Raw genomic sequence first — 19,032 nt, forward strand, 5'->3', positions numbered from 1 at the left:
TAAATATTCCCTAAAAAATGCCAAAATATGCTCTAAAAAGTGAAAATATTCCCTAACGATATGGTCATTGTTTCACAGGAATAACCAATTCTTATAGGATTTTACTAATATTATTGTGTAATACCAAAAATTCACGAGCAAAAATGCAAAACACAGGGTTTTAAAACCACGAAAAGGTAATTCTAATTTCTTTATTAAAGGAATAAAAAACGAATAAAATGAAAAAAATGAATAAATAAGTAGCTACGAGTGAGCTATTGCCTTTTTTTACAAATTTTTCTGGGAAAAAAATGAAAAACAGCCAAATACTTATGATGCAAAAATTTGAAACTGAGCAAAATATTCCCTAAAATTCGCTAAAAACGTAAAATATGCTCTAAAAACGCAAAATATTCCCTAAAAATGTCCGAAATAAATGCTTTTATAATGCTTTTATCGTGAAATATGCCAAAATATGCTCTAACGAATTAGGCTCATTTTACTTGAAATTTCATGAATCGTGGAGATAATTGAAAAATTCTCTATCCCCCATGCATACAAAAAATTTGCTCCAGCATAATATAAAGCCGAGCCCTGCTAATGAGTATGTAATGATTTCATATGTGTTTTCTGATTCTCTGAACTTTCATGGGTGGACATGGACAAATAAAATGACGAAGACGTGCATATCGATTGCTTTCATTGTGGTGAATCGGCATATTTTTACGATGCTGAATTCTCGTCAAAAAGATTTACGACTTAGGTAGGTACCCATAAATATATTTTCTCGAATTTGAATTCAATGAAGATCAATATTGAAAAATAAGTAAGAGGAAGGGACTGAAATCGAAACGGGAATGAAAATGGTTTTTTCGGAAGTACACAAGTTGATGATGATTGATGAAGATACAAAAGAAAAAAAAAAAAAAAAGGTAAGTTGATTTGCAAAACAATTTTACAAGTAGCACGCCCAGAAATTTCGAATACGTTGAGCACCCCAAAACAATTTTTTTATCAAAATTAAAAGCTGCAGGTAACAGTGAATAACAATTGGTGGGCGCATGTGTCAATTTCATGTTGCCAACCTACATGTTCCTCAAAAACTTGCTGCGAGCGCTCAATATTTTTGAGCATAACTGCATGTGTGTACGAGTAGATAAGTAGAAGTACATAGATACGTACTTTATTTGCTATAGTAAACGAGGAAAAAAATGATAAAAAAAAGAATTCCCAACGTTAGATGATTAGGCCTATTTTATGTATTTAGACATGGCCACGCGGTACAGACTATCCATTTGGAATTATATTTTTCAAGAGAGAATTACGCGCGGTGTGGGGTGTATAGATACAGATAGCATACCTTTCATATTATTTATCAGACCCATCACTGCTCTTTCGAATTTGATGTTATGTATGTAGGTACTTAATTGCAGCAGGCATAAATTAGGTGAACAAAAAAATTTAAACAAGACTCTTTCTGCAATCTCCAATTTATTTATATACTAAGTATCAATCAATAAATGCAACTGGTGTTCCAAGTGTGTAAAATGAATTATTTGAGAGGGAAAGTACATATTTACCTACCTAGTACCTACAGGGTGCCCAGAAATATTGTGATCCCCTAACAAAGTTTTCTGCTAAAACGTTTCAGTTGATCACACTGAATGATAATGATAGCACATGATTGGTTGTTAGACTGAGATGATAACATTCCACTAATCCACCAATCATATGCATCTATTTCACGTTTCCAACCTTGGGGTTCACGATATTTCTGGACACCCTGTACGTAGAATAGGTAAGCTACCATCAATACGATTTTGCTATAATTTGGTTGTTGGGTAAGTATAAGGTGATTCAAGTTGAATATTATGCTTACAATTCATGTATCTACGAGTATTTACGTTTTGAATGCAATGAGAATATTAAACAGTTTGGTAAAAAATATTCTGTATGCCTCTCCAATTTTGTATTTAGAAGTTTATTACCTATGTACTTGTGCCGAACTCCAATTCATTATTCTTTTTTTAAAAAATTCATCTAAAATGTTTTATGCAATGGGAAACAAAAGAGCGTTTTTTTTCCATTCGTGAATAGGTACAAAAGATATATTACATAGATTTTATATTTTTCATTCCTTTTGAGTCTCGAGGCCAAATCTCACTTAAATAATTGAACATTCGTATTTTTCAAGATTAGGTACAACCATGCCAGTAGGTATATTCATTTACTTATACTTACTCTTTTGAAAATCTAGAAAATAGGTACCAACTTTGATTAGAAAAAATTACGTTATTTACAAAATAATTTGTTTTTTGCTTTAAAAAAATGTACTCAATACTTCGATGAAATAAAATTCGAATTTATTAGACTGAACTATACGAATAAATACTAATGATAGATTTTCTCAATTACCTCGTTGTTCTGATCTGTTCTAATGTTGGATAATCAACTCAACAATGCATTTAAGCGATGAAAGTTTGAGGCGAGGTGAGGGATGATTATTTTAAACAAGCTTTTCAAAGAAAAATATGGCGCTTGGTCAATTGTTCGATAATAAATTGCAATAGGTATTCACTCAGTCGGTACAGAAAAACTTTTCATATCTGGCCATTTAGAAGAAATACAACCAACGTGTACACTGTACGGGATGCTTGTACCCAGTACCAGATATCTGTTTTCAATAAAAACCTGGGGCGAAACTGCGAAAGATAAGATCTGATCAAATAGTAATTTTTTTAAAATTTTAATTTATACAAAACAAACAACTTTACAAACAGTACATAAAGTTTTGCGATCATTCACATTTACAGGATTGAAATGATTGAAACTTAAGTATAAAAACAAAAAATCACGTAGGAACGAAGTAACTTCCAATAATCAGCAAAAAATTAATTATATGAAACAAAATAGGTAGGTATTAAAACGTACTTAATACTTAACGAATAAACACAGACATACGAATAAAACTTTTCATTCAAATTTTGATATTTCTAACAATTTTGGTGAATAATTTATATATTCTGAAACGCTCAAAAATCGATTTCTAATTCATATACAACTTGAATAACTGATTCATCATTCTCAGTTTTTTTTTCATTACGACGTTTTGATTTCGGTAAATCAAAATTGTTTACATTAACGCGCGAAAGATTACCACGTCTCGTTTGAATACATGATTTGAAAGTTACGTTATGTTTTTTGGAAGAATTTTTCATTTTATACTTACGATTCCGCAATGGATAAGGCATAAAAGGTAATTTAACTTTACGAGTCCGTCTCGCCTCAGCCTTTTTTTGTAAATCGTTCCATAAAAAATTAAATTTCTCACGTTTGATCAGCGCAAAATTTGCTTCTAAAAAAGAGCTGCCATCCGACTGATCGATATTTTCAGACGAACAGTCTATTTCTGCGGATACATCGCGATGGCATTCCAATATTCCAGCTTTTTCAAATCCACTAATCGCGTTCTGCAACTTGACGGATTTCAAATACGCTTCCAGAAAAATCTGATTCAAGTTAAAGCTGAGATTTTCTAGTTCATGATTTTCTGACCACTTCTCAATGATGTCATGAAAATTTTGTTTGAAAGTTTCAAATACAGAAAGATATAACGGATGCAATTCAGTACAGCATGGTTTAGGTAATGAAAATAATATTACGTTACTAATGGCAGCATAGTCAAAAATCTGAGTGCTCTTATACCAGCTATGGTTTTCTAAAATCAGTAGCACTTTTTTATTTTCGGACGGTCGAATCGTTTCTATGAAAAATTTCAACCAGTCTAAAAATATACCGGAAGTGTTGCAGCCATGTGCAGATTTGAAACAAATCGAATCGCATAGTAATTTCGATTTGCTTTTTTTAGGTAGAATTACAGCCGGTGGAACGAAATTTCCTATTGCGGAGCAACAAAACACTGTTGTGATGAACTCTTCGTTTTCAATGTAACTCGACGATAAACTTTGCCTGGCCCTTTCGGCAGAAACAATACGTGGTATTTTCTTATCTGTCCGTCCAATACACAATTCGCCTACAGTGTACACGTGACTGAGAGGAAATTTATGTTTCTTCAAAATGACTTTTAGTTTATGAAAAAATTGATCCTTCGGCGATTCATTAGATACAATTTTTTCCAATGACTTTGAAATAACTTCCGGATGTTGAGCAACAAAATTCGCATACCAGCGATCTTCTACGTTTTCATTTTCAAACGGGAGTCCCATTCGTTTGTTCTGGGCAAATTTGTATGCTATACTGCAAATATCTTCTTTACTCAAACCAAAAAATATTTCGTTCATTTTTTTAATATAATTTACCAATTCCTCTTCTTGTTGATGGTTGAATACGGATTTAAAATTATTGAAAAACTGCTCACTAGGTGGTTTCGGCACATCTTCGCGAATTTCTAAATTATCGTATACAGGTCGATTTTCTGATTCATCCTTGGAAACAGTTGCGATGCCTCCTTCAGACCAAGAAGTATCTGATTTTCTCATCAATGAGTGCACCATCTGAAATCACACACGTATGTTAAATTACAAAATTTTAAACACTTTTTAAAATACCATAACGTTAGCAATATGATTGATTCGAAGGAATGACGCATCATCTGAAAAAATTGCTCAAAACGTAAATGAAACCCACATAATATGTTTATGTATATAATTGTAATATATCTCATAATTTCAATGCTTACAAGATACCTATAAGACAATATTTTGAGTGAAAATGAATTTGATAAAATATTAGCAAATCATGCGAATATATCAGTGAATTACGAAAACTTCCAGTACCAGGTATACTCATGGTACATTTTGTATTTGTAGCATTCCCATTACGTAAAATTTCAATATCATCAAAAAATTTAGTAGAGTCATATTCAAAAATAAACGGTACAAAGTAACAGAAAAATATGGTGATTCTTCGTACATCATCGGGTATTTTTTTTATGCTCAAAAAATTATTATTCATGAAAAACACGTACCTCGAATTTTGAGAAAGAATTACGAACAAGAAGTTGATAATTTGCTGAATGAGTTTATAATCCGAAACAGTTAATAATTTAAAGAAAACTACGAATGTAAGTGCAAAAAATTTAAAAAACTCACCTTGATTCTTTTTGGTAATAATTAGTAATTGAGATTCAGATAGTACCTCCGATTTCCGATGCAAATGTAAAAGCTAAAATATTAATGATAAGAAAAAATCTACAGCATAAGGGTGATTGATTTTTTTACATAACGATGGCAACTTGATGAGATGACAAAACCAATTTGTCTAAATTATTCAATTCACACAATTTTTACTCGAGACCGAGAAAATTCTTGAAAAAAATTTCTCTATGTCCCAAAAACAAAAAGCTTCGATAAAAAAAATACAACGAAAACAAAATAGGTTGAAAATTTTTTTGGCTGTTGTTCGATGCTTAGTTGCCACATCTCACGTGAAACACCTTAACACAGATAACACAAATTTGGCAACGTAGAAATTCCGTGAATTTAACAAAAACAGAGTGAATATAGAGATTCCTTTATCACAATTTAATTTTTGTAAACAACAAATCAAATTGAGGAATGCAAAACAGAAAAACACAAAAAAGCGGCCAAATTCATTATTTCAGATTTAAATATTCTGTTTCTTCATTTCGTGCAAAAATCGGGTGGATTTCAGATCTGTTTCCTTCATCTTCAATTACATATTATTCATTTCCCTGATTAGCCACAGAGTACGTGATTACGAAACCATTTCGTGTATGCCACTGAACACTGATTGAAAAATGAATCCAGCTAATAAAGTGAGTAAAAGCACGGTCATGGCATTTTAAAAGTGTAGGTTTTATGGTTTATGAGCATTCATTTCTATCTATAAATTATTTACTCAGGTCGGAGAAATTTTTTCCGCTGCTGGTATCGCATTTAGTAAATTGGGAGAGCTTACACTGCAGCTTCATCCTACTGCGGATACTCCTTCTGGGTGAGTGAGTGTATCATGCATCTAGCGTTGTCATTTGCCAGACATCGATTTTAGAATATTTTTATCATTAGCTACGAAAAACAGTTTTCATCACTTATGACTTAACTCCGTGTAGTGCCTATAAATACGAAGAGCTATAACATTTATATAACTACTGTACTATCTTAATTAATCCTGAGCTTTTATTACAGTGGCAAATGGACCACTACTGAAATTGAATTACTTCAACAAGCTGTTCGACGATTCAGTGACGATTTAAACAAAATTAGTGAAGATTTACAGAGACGAGGCCTGTTGGTACACTTTTTGTTTTCACTTGCTGTATGCCATTTAGATAGATTATCATTTTCTATTTGAGAATTACTTTTCATTTCAGAATCCAAAACATGAACTCGATGAAAAAGAAAGCTGAAGACGACGGCAATTTAATTGCTTCACAAAATCAAAAATTAGTCACCTCGGAGTCTGTTAACGAACAGTCAGTCATTTCCAGCGGATCCGATGATACGCTTTCTAACAAACTACAAACGACAGTCGCCGAAGAATATAATACTGTACATCTGCCAGAAAACGATTTGATGATATAGATCAGTTCCCGGAGTTATTTCATATGTACTGTGCTATATATTTTGTGATCGTTAATTGTAGAAAAATTGTAAAATTTGTTGCTGTACAAACACATGTATTTTTTTCAAATTAAATATTTATAACACTGAGGCGAGAAACTTTTCTATAAAAATGTAATAATCGTTAGTTGATACAGATAGCTTTAGAACAGGAATTGAAATTACACATTGCATTTTGCATGACGGTGGAAACTTGTCGTCGTAGTTTTTTCCCACAGACTAGAAAATTGAACGATTTGCCTAACTACTTAGAGTTACATTAAACCGAAAAACGTCAAGAAAATTTATTAATACCTAAAAAATATTTCGTGAATAACCACTGTCGGTCAGTTAGGAGTCTTTTTGAATAGAAAATGAAAAGCTTGAAAGAGGTACCTAAAATTAATAACTACATACAACAGCATAGTAAGGCCGTGCGCAATTTTATTTGATTGCGTCAATATTTAAAAAATAAAATATCTACGATTAATTTTTATTTTCATTTGTGAACTTCTAGTATGTATTCGTACTCGTCTTCAGAATTACGCCGGTAGCTGATAATCGGGACAAAATAAACGCTCAGACAATTATAACCTTTGAGCCACCTGCATTTTATTCGAGCCAATGGCAATATATGCACTCATTAGGTCTACCGGTAGATAGCCTACTCACATTGAATTTCATATCTGATAGCCGATATGTAACAACTCGTTGACTTTCGAGATGATTGAGGGTTTAAAAAATCTCATTTTCAACATAATTATAAATGTATTATCAGGAACAGAAGCATTTTTTTTTAGCGAAACGAGCTGAATAGACCTAGCCAAACATTCAATGACATAATCGGATGATTCGAACCACTTTAGGTTACATACCTAGTTTTTTGTAGAATGTTACGCAGAATTCGCGCAGTTCCAAATTGCTTAATGCGTGCACTAGGCACTAGGCAGGGCAGTTGCCGAATTTGCGCACTTTTCCTATTGAAACACGTTTTTTATTTTTACGAATGATCAGAAAAAATTTGAAAGTAGGTACATCTACCTATTATTGTTCAAAGTGTAAAGTTCAGAGCCGCAATTTAAAAAAAATAGCTTCCCTATCTCAAATGGGAAAATTACCAAGGCCATAATTCGCCAACGGAAATTTCAAAAATATTTTCGACTTTTAAGTCACTATTAATTTTTTATTAAAGGTGCAGAAGTAGGTAAGTACATACTTTATTTAAAAATTATAGCTCCAAACTCACACTTTGAACCATAATGCTTTCAAGTTTTTTCTGATCATCCATATGAAAGTTCAATCCGAACGACCCCGACTTACCTACAATATTATCATGCTACGGGAAGACGGGAATCAATCTGATTACATGTAAAAATAAGGTGGGAATCAATTCAATTTCATGTAATTCAACTATTTGGGGGGGGGGATTATTAATATTTATTTTGGGAATCAATTCGAGTAGATACCGCCACGTGCATGCGCCAGTTGAGTAGGTACCTACTTGAAAAATGTTTGAAAAAACAACAACAACAACCTGCAGAAGAAAATAAATTAATGTACCATCAGCAACAAGCGTACTCATTTTTGAAATCGTTGAATATATACCTATGCAGCATACGTAAGCACTTGAATCGGTACAAAAGAAACATTATTGCGTTATTGAACAGCTCATCGGTACTTATGATTTCAAAAATCAAAAGTAAGAAAATGAAAAATGTCTAGAATCTGGAATACCTAGGAGTAAAAATTTCGAAGTTTATTTTTCAATTTTCAAAGATTTGATTATTTTCTATTAATCTCCCAATTACATAATTCGTAATCGTTGATCTGAAATTCTTAAACGCGGTTTTTAACAATAGCGAAGAAGTTTTGATACGCTTTGCAAATTTAAAATCTCGTTTCAAATTTGTGATCTCGTGTTTAATAATTGAATCCCTAAGTACTTATCTACACAATAATGTAAAGTTTCCAGAAGATTGTATTTTCCTTCGTTTCCTTAATTTGAAAAGTACATATAGGAGGCAGAGTAGGGCGAAAATAGGCAAAAATGCGTGACATCAGAAGAACACTGTTAATTTCAGTCAGGCTCTTCATTTAAACCTTTATTCAGCCGTGCAAGACGGGATCTCGATCTACGTTGAATATAGGTAAGTACCTAAGTACCTGCACCTGACAAGAGAAAATAACTACAGTCAATTTGATGCGATATAAGGATATAACTAAACGATAATTAATAATTTCATAGAATGGAAACGCTTTTAATAATATAAGTTAAAAAAAGACTCCTCAGAATATTAAAATTACTGAGTACTATCTTGCTTGATAAAATAATGCATATTTATACCGATTAATTACTATCTCTATAAACTTACACACATACTAGAACATATCGTTTGATGCGAATAATTCATAATTTGAAAAAACATTATGACAATCAACAATATGTACAAAAATGATTCAACTATAGGTAATTTCTAAGAAAAATTCGTTGAAAATAAAGAAACACTTTCTGTACCTAATCACAAAATTCATGTTCACCTACTCGAAGCTTTAAGCGAGATTGGATGAATACAAACACATGTCTAAATGCACATTTTCTCCATGTCAACATCTACATCCTCTACATCCACGTCGTTCGTTTTGCTGATTACATGATCGGACTTGAAATGTTTGGCAAATTCATCCACAAAGTATTGTTTTTTACAGATTAAGCATTTAAATACATTGTTTTTCCAACATAAATCTTCAATATGGTGTTGATTGTTTTGAAATAGTTTACTTTTATTTCGATGAGATGTCGATTTTAAATGTTGAGCGATTGGATCATCTTTCCCTTCAATCAAATTTTCTAATTGTATCTCTTCTGAGCATAAATAACATCGAGCATACATGAAAACACTGTCGTACAGGCGCATAGCAGCAGTTTCCGTTGGATCGTTTTCCAGAAAATCTATGCGGTGTGAAATTTCGTGGCAGTCATAGGAGTAGGAACAATCCTTATTTCGGAGCGGGAATGTTTTCCGGCACAACTTACACTTTAAAGTGAACAACACATCGCCGCCAGTTGCTGTAGTATCATGTTCGTTGGTGTTGAATATGTTTGACATATTTTTGTGAATATTTTCAAACACTGATCTATCCAACGACCGTTGAAAATACGGATTCTCGTCCCACAGTTGAAATATCTTATTAAATTTGGAAATTATATTTCTTACCAACTCGGAATTCATCATTCCGGAAACGTCACCCCTCTGATTCTGTTGCAAATACTGCAACTTTTCAAAATATTCATCGATGTAATCGTTAATTGCAGTTTCTTTGGTACCTTGTTCTTTGGAGCGTTTTCGAGTAGTTCCACAATCCCTTGAATTACTGAGATCTTCGGTGTTTCTTCTTTTACAATTATTCTGATCCATGTCTGAGAAATATTAGATTTGTCGGCTTACGCGTATGATTCAGGTTCCACTTCCACAGGGCAGTTCGTTTTTCGTCACTTGGTCGGCTGTTAGATGCAAGTATGAAGCAATACTGATAAAACGTAGAATGGTAAAATAATTGTTGCAATACAAAAACAGAGTCAGTTCCGAACACAATAATTACCCCAGATCGTCAAGTAAGAAAAGCAATCACACAACCGAACACATTAAATGCAAACGACTCAGATTACTTTTGAAATATACGCATCATAAAACGCAAATCATACCATCTACCCTTAACCGTGTCGGCAACTAGTAGTAGTAGTATCGTAATCGTAGTATTCGTAACAAGTAGTGAAACAAAGCAATCAAAGACTAACTGACCAATCACAACATTTCAATTCAGACAATCGGATCGAATCACGTGTGCAACTAAGCAAACCAACTACAAGCATTTTCTTTCTGTCTCATGATTTGCGCGCGTTTCACCATCCTTTCTTTGCAGTTTTGAAATGAAGAGAAAATTATCAGGGAAAAAATTCGTTGAATTTAGAGCCGAGATGAATTTTAAGATTTACATAAGTGACTAATTGACAGATGAACGATTTTGAAAAGAAGTTTTTTATCGTAGCTTCATGCTTAACTTAGCTTAACTGCTCGAGAGCGAGACCGAGACCACGAGACTCGAGAGTCGACCGACCGACGTCTGAACAGTGAACATAACCGGATACATCATGAACAATCTGTAGACGAAAAGGTTGCCTATCCTCTCATTGAAGGGGCAAATGGTTGTTGAAATCGTTCTGAACAATAATCGGTTCATTGTGACATAGTTCCATATCATTAGAATATAAGTACATGTTGATAAATTAGTCCCTTCAAAGCTTTATTAAATGAAAATTTCACCAGAAATTATTTCGCTGTTGGCACTGGCAGCAAACAATAACATTTGAAGTGAATAGAAACGCCGCACCGTTCCCTGCAGCGTAACAAGCAAGTAAGTATAATGTAATGTACTTACAAAATATTAAAGAAATTTGACTTCCGAAATAGATTTTTTTTAAAAACCTTGTTTGTGTAAGAACGGCAGCACATTCTATCACTCAAAATTTTCATTTTTACCTCAGTGGTAAATTTTTCAGACCCTGAAAATATCTATTGAACCTGATTCGAGTTAAAATCGTGATTAATAAGTACACACTTTTGCATATATTTAGTACTTGGGAGGTTTTAAATAAAAAAGTTTCCACATATATTACAAAACGGCACCTATCTTAGTAATTATAAAAATGAAAACCATCATTCAATAACGTACAAAATCACATTTTACTTTCAAAAATTACACGAGAACAAAATAACAAAATCGTAGTAATAACATGATTAATTGGAATATTTCATATCGAACAGAACGTACGAGTAACAAAAACCTTATAAATCAGGATCTTTGAGAACGTAAAGGTAACAAAATGAATTTCTCTAATACAATAAGTAAGTACAAAAATATTACAAATACAAAATAGAAAAAAAATAATAATTTAGTAATAGTTCGCTTTTAAGCTACGTACAAGATCAATTTTCAATCCCATGACCAGAGAGATCATTAAAATAGTAACATGAAATTTTAATTAGGTACTTTTACATCACACTCCACAAATCAACATTTCAAAACAACTTCGAACTGTCGTCATCATTACCAAAATAAACCAATTTCATTATCGAAAGTAAGAAGTCAATAATAAATCACAAACGATACGCATGGCGTCGAAAAATGATCTCAGTTAGACTCAATAACATTTACAAACGACATAATAATAAAAAAAATTTACAAGTAGGTACATTTTGAATGAAGAATAGACTCGAAAAAATAATATTAAGCTACACGGTAAAGGAACATTGATTTTTAATAAAATTAATAATTATAATAACAAGTAATAACATTAAGTAAGGAAGACTGATGAATAATTATTCCGATGAACTCTCATCATTGGGGGAAAACAACACGTGTCTGCTCATAAATTCAAAAAATGCTCTGAAAGCAGACTTTTGGACATCGGTGGTGGAAGTGTTGGTGTTGGAGAAACATCTCGATAGTAACCATCATGATGAACGTGTAAATGTTTTCGTTTGCCGGTATTCGGCATCGTTGATTGAGCAAAGTTCATGGAACTGATGCTGTAAGGTATATATTGAGGAGCCATTGGTTTTAGGTGATGGCCGTGTCCGATAGTAGAATAACCTATTGCGAAAAGGAAACCATATATGTATTAGTGCAAAGCAACTACCTCCATTTCAAAACTATACATACATCAAGGGGCAAACGCCTTGATTGTACACTAATGCAAGTAGGGCAAGGGAGTGGGTACTGGGAGAAACCCGAATCAAGTTCTATAGGTACCTTCATAAGCATTTCCATATAACTTTTGCGAAAGTAAATCTTTGGTGCTGTGTCGCCTTTGCAACTCATAATCGCCATTTTCGATGAATGGATAGTTGATATCTTCTATAATGTATGGTACATCAGTCTGATCATCAGTCTGAAATATACAAATAAGATGAAAAATATTTGATAATGCTCTGAAGAATTACGTACGCGGATGAATTTTTAAAAAAAGCAAATGCCGCATGAAGCGAAGCGAATAGAATACTATAAACATGACATTAATATAATACAGCCAGTAGAAGTTGCAATTTAAACTAAAACCAAGCACCGCATTAGAAATTGCTTTCTTACGATGTGATATCTGTTAGTTTCTTCCGACATTGAAAAACGAACAGTTTTTTCAGATGGTAAGGACGAACTCACCGTTTCAACCCGTCCACTCAAATCTGTACTGTTTCGACTACCCGGACCATACATTTCTATTGTACTAGGTTTTCTTCCATTTTCATCGGTCAAACCTGGAAAACAATTTTCCATTAATTTATAAAACGATTTTTAATCAATTCAACACTTCAAAAAGTAAATTTCAAACCTTTTTTCACTTTCTTAGATTTTTTCCACATGCAAACCAAAACGATGAAGATATTCAAGCAAATTAGCAATATTCCAATACCAGCCGCAACGATCAAAATTAAACCTTCGCCATCCACGGGTAATTCCACGATCAATTTACTTCCAGCAACTAGAATAAAGAAATATATTTTAAAGCGACATACGACTATAATTATGTAAAAGAAATTACTATAGAATATCAAGTAATTTAATAAGCATCTACTTATTACCCACTACCCAACATATAGTTATCTACCTATATTTAATTTAAAACAAATACTCGGTGTTGAAAAATTTTTATTTGTTCTTTATTTGTTTCATTAATAAAGAAGCATTTGAAGTTCAGTGGACTTTCATACGAGGGTAAATCCTAGGCCAAGTACCATGTTTTGTTTTTATGTCTATGACTGTAGATAGGTACCTACTTGATACTTTTATATAGGTAGCGAAAATTCAGTAACATTCATGAAAATACAAAAAGAGATACTAACGCATAGTTGTGCAGTTCAATTTCACGAAAGAGTAACTGCTTTCACCTTTCCTATTGAGAGCCTTAACGTCAAAAATGTACATCACGCCGGATTGCAATCCAGTAATAGTATACGTGGTAACATTGCCTACATCAGCATCGTGATATTTTGGACTATCTCCGTCTCTAGCATCGTAATATCTGATATTGAACGATGTGGGTTCACCTTAAATGGAAATAAATAGGTAAATAAATACAAATAGAAAATAACAATTTACATATTGGTTCATCTTTTCCCTCAAAACTTATATCGATATTAGGTATAACAATACCAGCTGACATAACAAAAAAAAACAACATAAATTCAACTATAGGTACTTGTACAAGTATTGCACTTACCACCGTCAAATTCCAATGCCCACGATATTGTCAAAGAATTGTGGGTTGTATTAATTAGTTTTAACTCAATAGGCGCGTATGGTTTTGATTTGACCAATAGCTCAAAAACAACTTTCGCTGAGCCCAGTTTATTTTTTATCGTACAGGTGTAAATTCCATAATCTTTAATCGTTACGTTGTTGATCGTAAGTGTGGAAGTATAGTTCAACAAATCCAACTGCAACAGTTACAATCAATACCTAATTACTCATTTGGACATTTCACACGCATTTAATCTTTTCAAGTAGGTAATGTTCCTTGTTCAGCAGTGAAATCTAGTACTATATAGGCACACTAAAACGACCAGACTTTTATGTAATGTTATACGTACAATATCAATTTTAATAATCCTTATAAGAAGTTGGACTTTTTTAAGTGAATAAGGTAAATAGACGACTCACTTTATTTCTATCCACCGAATATTTAGAACTACTTTTCAATATTTCTTTAGCGTCATTATTTTTTGACCAGCTGAAGTACAATTCCGGAACACCAGAAGCTTCACACGTAAGATGAGCAGTTTTACCATAATCACAGGCAATTTTACTCGTATAATTGAAAGGTCGATTTTCGGTAACCGGAGAGTCTGAAAAAATATTCTAGATAACTACCATGTACATTATTGTGCCTGTCGGGGTGAAATTGTACATAACTTATTTCATCATCATCGAATCTCATATAAACTGTATTAACTTTCAAATTCGGACACTGACTTTTTTCCTCCATCTCAAGAACTTCTCTTTTCAAGTTGAAAAAACGAAAATAGTACAATTTCACACCAACATACGACGCTTAAGTAGAAGTAGATATTATTCACAGAAAAAGTTATTTCTTTGTAATTCTTCCAACTATGTACTTACGTTCAAGGATCAGTCTCACAGAGTCGTTTATGACAGGACCTATAGTATTATTAACAACGCAGTAGTAAAATCCGGTATCTTGATGGGTAACTTTGGTAATTTTCAAAATCGAAGTATTGTTATCAAAATTAATTTGCATTCTATCAAGTAACCCGACGACTCGCGGTCCAATCCATGAAACGTGGTGCGATTCTATAGGATTTCCATCAACTGTACACCACATTTCAACATCAGAAAAGTTACTTGCAACAACCACTCGTGAAATATTGGTGATACTCGCACCATCTGAAAACACACGAAGAACAAAAACTGAGTAATTAATCAATGGTCTACCGGGCCAATATTTTTGAAAAAATTTCCCTAGTTGACTTACATTTCACCACTAATCTGAACGAAATGAAATCGGAAGAACCTTCAGAATTAGTAGCCTGACATGTATAAAAACCACCATCAGATTTTTTGACATTTCTGATGGCTAACGTGGAACCGCGATGAGAGTTCAAAGAATGTCCGTCTTTTTTCCATTCGTAAGAAATATCTGAAGGATTGCCATTCGCTTCGAAAGAAACGGTGAAAAATTCGCCTTCAGTTTTTAAAGTAGCGCTTGTATGATTGGATTCAGAAAACTTCGGTTTATCTTCAATTAAAATGACAGAAAAATAAAAACAAAAAAAAACAAAAAAAACATGTAAAAACACAGTAGGCAAATGTGAGATGTGAGAAGATATTATTCCTACATTATTATGTAGTACATACAGACATAGGTAGGTACCTATACTTACATTTGACATTCAAATCTGCATGTGAAGTTTTACTAAGACCCCAAACAGCGTTTGTAGCTTGACAAGTAATCGTGTTTCCATTCATATCGGCAGTCACGTCCAAAATCAATTCACTAAACGCTAACTGTCCACCATGTAAACCAGGTTTATTCGAATACGTAATTCCTTCCGTCAAAGGTAGACCATTTAACCACCACGTAATTTCAGCCATCGGATTACTAACTGTTGCATTACATTGTAATTTCGCTTGCGTGCCAACGTGTAATTCTTCTGGCATCACACTGACTTTTACGTCATCCGGAGGAACTGAAATAGAACGTATTACAGATGAGTAGCTAAATCTAAAAATGCACATGGGTTTAAACAATGAAAGTTAGAACAGTGGATCAAGGTAGTCTAAAAAAATAAGAATCATCTTGCAAACACGTTTTCAGATTGAATAATTTTATTTTTGCCGCCAGAAGGTAGACAGGCCCCTTTATTTTAAAATTTATATTTTAAAAAAACATTAGCAGCCAGAAAAATACAAAAAGTTTACAAATTCTACAAATTTTGTATTGGTAGAATTTTACTCAACACCATTTTCTATCCCTTCTACGAATGGAGTGATACGAGTATTCAATCCATTCCTTGGCCAATGACATGTTTTTATATCCTCAATTCTTCAAAAATAACAACTTACAATATACGTTCAGAGTCATGGTTGCTATCAAAGGTGTTTCAATGGTGGGATTGACAGCTTCACACTTGTAAACAGCTCCATTATCGTCTTTATTGGTAATAAACGTGATATTTGCGGACGCCATTGAATTATCTGATGTTTTAGTACCTCCAGAAAACTAATTTAAAACATAAAATTCATACATAAAGTGAGTAGGTATTCGTACATACATACATTTTGCTGACTTTTTACCAAAATTAATTAATAGGTAAGTAGGTGTATAAAGAGTTCATTCAACTGGAGCCATTAACTCATTTCTTTCGCAAAAAATTCAAATTACACAGATGAAACAACCTATTCCACCATTTCATAAAGTTTAAAACTAACCAAGGTTCAGGATTAAACAGACGCCCGGCAGTTAAATGAAACGTTATATAATATGTAACTTGCATGAACATACCTTTTTATTATTTTTATACCAAGTCAACGAAGCCAAGGGATTTCCACCAGAAGATGTGCAGGTCAAGGTAAGTTTCGAATCAGATAAAATGTATCCGTTTTTAACAAAACCACTGATTATTGGTTGTCCAGGCGGATCTGCAAGGGAAAAATCACATTTTCATAGAAAACTTCATGAACATTTCTCCAGTTTAGGCAAAAAAAAAAAAAAAAAAAATAGAAAATTGTGCTCGAAACTCACAATGAACTTGAATATGCTTTTCGCGTTGAGATTGTTTCGGCATTTTTGGATTGGCGCCGAGACACGAAATCTTGACTTCTTCTTTTTGCGACGGTATGGTAATTTCAAGCGTGGATATCGTAATTTTTCCTCCGTAATCACCCGGTGAATAAGTGGACACACCATTGGTGTTCTGATGACCATCGACAGTCCATGCAATTTCAGCGGGTGGATTACTTGTAGTAGTCGTACAAGTCACACTAACAACATCGCCAGTCTTTCCCTCTCCTGCTCCAGATATTGCAACGTCCGCAGGACCAACTTTATTAGGAAAAAAAAAAATCATTTTGTTTTAGAATACGAACTATAGTAAGTGCTTATTTCAGAGTGGTGCGCGATCTGAAGTAACGGTGCAGCGTGCCCATTGAAATGTTCACTTCACTTACAAAAAACGGAAAATTTTACTGAAGTACTAAGAGGAGCATCAGTCGCAGGATTCGAAGCTTCGCAGCTATAATTTGCATTATTGTCTTCTGGTTTTACTACAATGGAGATGGAACTTTCGGAAATTCTACCTCTTTCTCTGAAAATGTCAGAAAAATTTTAACTTATGCAAAAGTTAGTAAGGCAGTTGTATGCATACAATTTCGAATCACACTGCATACTAAATTACCCACTGATTTTTGTTGAGTTTGAGTTTATTCGTTAATGACGTGGGTTTAACAACAATCACTAATCATTGTTACTCACAAACACGGCAAGATTTATCGAGCAACATTTTTAAACGAGTTCTTTTCCTTCTTGTTTTTTTTTTTTTGGTTAAACGACTATAGTATTATAATTGTTTGTTTTTGATCCGATGCACTTTATCATTCAAAATGGTAGGTACCTATCAAATTATTAAACTCCAACTCATAAGTAAAGCCTACTTAACATTTTCTATTTTCTATTTTTGCATTTTGGTATCCGTAGCAACTAGCAATATACTGATGAAACTGAAAGGTTAAAATAAGAAAGCTCTGCCTCGACAAACCAACACAAGAGCTTCAATTTTTCTGGCATGGAAAAATTTAGAAAAACGAAGCTAAAATGTGTGAATGCCTGAATGGGTGAAAATCATTTATGATTTAGAACATTATTTTCTAGCTTATGAAGCAACGTTAAGCCTATATCAGTCCATTCATTGCCACTTCTTGAAAAAAGTAGATAAGCACCTTCAATGTCACCAAAACGTATTAACTACAATTCAAATCATAAAAAAAAATTGAAAATGTATAGATCAAATTGAAATCGAGGTCTGCGGTAAACAGGAATTGACCAATTCAAATTTTTGAAATGTCCATCGTTTCACAATTTTATTTCATCGCCCTACTTCACTACACACAAGGACCATACTTCGTAAGCTAAAGCAATTCGCGCTATTTTTAAAGAAAGAAAATCGTGTAAGTAAATATATAGGTATCACTTTGTACTCACGTATTCGCCGGAGCTTCCAATTTATTTGCATTCCTATACCAACGCAAATGTGCCGGAGGATTTCCTCCCGATGATCGGCACGTCAAATTAATTTGATCTCCGTCCTGTACATCTTGACCTTCGTGATATCCGTCAATGAATGGAGTTTCTGGAGGATCTACGAGAGAAAAACGAAAATTTTCAAGTAGTTTTTTATGCTTAAACTACTAAAACAAATAGGTTTTGAAAAATTTTAATTTCATAATATAAACGTACACTGCACCACGAACTGAGCCGTCGAAAACATTCTACTGGATAGAGCTTCGTGTTTAACCACACAACTAAGTTGCAAAGATGATTCATTGGATTTGATTTTTATTGTCAGCGTACTCAATACATCACATTCTATCGCATTAGTCCCATTTTTCTTTTGGCAATTTTTTTCTTCATTGGTGTGACCTATGAAAAAATACAAAAAAATACAATTTTTCCATTTTGCAATTAGATAACTAACCCATTTTCGAAGTTACGGCAGTTAGTTGCTAGTTAGCTAATATAGCTATCCATCCACCTACCACATAAATTTAGGTTAACCTACAAATTCGTGCACTGCACGATTCTTTTCAATTTTTTCCCCTAGTTCTTTTGAAAGGAATATCTATTATCGAGATGTCGTTTTATTAATAGGCAGTAGGTACTATGCAAGTTAAAATTACTCGC

General features: G+C 33.3%; 3 protein-coding genes and 1 long non-coding RNA gene across 8 annotated transcripts in view; 2 read left to right on the plus strand and 2 right to left on the minus strand.

Annotated features, from left to right (window-relative positions):
• LOC135831773 (uncharacterized) overlaps nucleotides 1-19,032 on the plus strand; it is a 334,614-nt gene that overhangs the window by 103,218 nt on the left and 212,364 nt on the right. The window lies entirely within an intron of this gene.
• LOC135831768 (uncharacterized) lies at nucleotides 2,707-5,395 on the minus strand. 2 transcript variants are annotated; one of them, XM_065344511.1, is made up of 2 exons: nucleotides 5,091-5,395; nucleotides 2,707-4,493 (listed from the first exon to the last, which is right to left on the minus strand). In XM_065344511.1, the coding sequence occupies exon 2, from the start codon at nucleotides 4,491-4,493 to the stop codon at nucleotides 3,012-3,014; it is 1,482 nt and encodes a 493-aa protein (XP_065200583.1). In that variant the 5' UTR covers nucleotides 5,091-5,395; the 3' UTR covers nucleotides 2,707-3,011. The 2 variants fall into 2 exon arrangements, with proteins under 2 accessions (XP_065200583.1, XP_065200584.1); XM_065344512.1 differs by having other exon boundaries at nucleotides 4,967-5,107.
• On the plus strand, nucleotides 5,516-6,671 carry LOC135831769 (chromatin complexes subunit BAP18-like). 2 transcript variants are annotated; one of them, XM_065344514.1, is made up of 4 exons: nucleotides 5,516-5,776; nucleotides 5,864-5,955; nucleotides 6,147-6,252; nucleotides 6,332-6,519. In XM_065344514.1, exons 1-4 carry the CDS (start codon nucleotides 5,759-5,761, stop codon nucleotides 6,365-6,367), a joined length of 252 nt encoding a protein of 83 aa, XP_065200586.1. In that variant the 5' UTR covers nucleotides 5,516-5,758; the 3' UTR covers nucleotides 6,368-6,519. The 2 variants fall into 2 exon arrangements, with proteins under 2 accessions (XP_065200586.1, XP_065200585.1); XM_065344513.1 differs by having other exon boundaries at nucleotides 5,523-5,776; nucleotides 6,147-6,248; nucleotides 6,332-6,671.
• LOC135831770 (nephrin-like) overlaps nucleotides 11,284-19,032 on the minus strand; it is a 67,920-nt gene continuing 60,171 nt past the window's right edge. For 2 of the 3 annotated variants that reach the window (XM_065344516.1, XM_065344518.1), the window contains 16 exons: nucleotides 18,589-18,771; nucleotides 18,334-18,490; nucleotides 17,304-17,440; nucleotides 16,879-17,178; nucleotides 16,639-16,775; nucleotides 16,200-16,356; nucleotides 15,518-15,823; nucleotides 15,109-15,372; nucleotides 14,736-15,020; nucleotides 14,277-14,461; nucleotides 13,837-14,053; nucleotides 13,460-13,663; nucleotides 12,949-13,098; nucleotides 12,708-12,874; nucleotides 12,372-12,510; nucleotides 11,284-12,212 (listed from right to left, as the gene is read on the minus strand). In XM_065344516.1, coding sequence (XP_065200588.1) covers nucleotides 11,986-12,212; nucleotides 12,372-12,510; nucleotides 12,708-12,874; nucleotides 12,949-13,098; nucleotides 13,460-13,663; nucleotides 13,837-14,053; nucleotides 14,277-14,461; nucleotides 14,736-15,020; nucleotides 15,109-15,372; nucleotides 15,518-15,823; nucleotides 16,200-16,356; nucleotides 16,639-16,775; nucleotides 16,879-17,178; nucleotides 17,304-17,440; nucleotides 18,334-18,490; nucleotides 18,589-18,771 — 3,215 coding nt within the window. In that variant the 3' untranslated portion in view covers nucleotides 11,284-11,985. The remainder of the gene's footprint in view (nucleotides 12,213-12,371; nucleotides 12,511-12,707; nucleotides 12,875-12,948; nucleotides 13,099-13,459; nucleotides 13,664-13,836; nucleotides 14,054-14,276; nucleotides 14,462-14,735; nucleotides 15,021-15,108; nucleotides 15,373-15,517; nucleotides 15,824-16,199; nucleotides 16,357-16,638; nucleotides 16,776-16,878; nucleotides 17,179-17,303; nucleotides 17,441-18,333; nucleotides 18,491-18,588; nucleotides 18,772-19,032) is intronic. The other variant, XM_065344517.1, reaches the window with a different exon arrangement.

This window comes from Planococcus citri, chromosome 1, assembly GCF_950023065.1.
Source record: "Planococcus citri chromosome 1, ihPlaCitr1.1, whole genome shotgun sequence".
Lineage (NCBI taxonomy): Eukaryota > Metazoa > Arthropoda > Insecta > Hemiptera > Pseudococcidae > Planococcus > Planococcus citri.

Excerpts from the sequence above, each read along its gene's own strand:
- LOC135831769 (XM_065344513.1), top strand. Across the intron at positions 5,956-6,146 it reads ACTGCGGATACTCCTTCTGG|TGGCAAATGGACCACTACTG; the intron begins GTGAGTGAGTGT and ends CTTTTATTACAG. Across the intron at positions 6,249-6,331 it reads GATTTACAGAGACGAGGCCT|AATCCAAAACATGAACTCGA; the intron begins GTTGGTACACTT and ends TTTTCATTTCAG.
- LOC135831768 (XM_065344511.1), bottom strand. The coding sequence starts at position 4,493 with ATGGTGCACTCATTGATGAGAAAATCAGATACTTCTTGGTCTGAAGGA.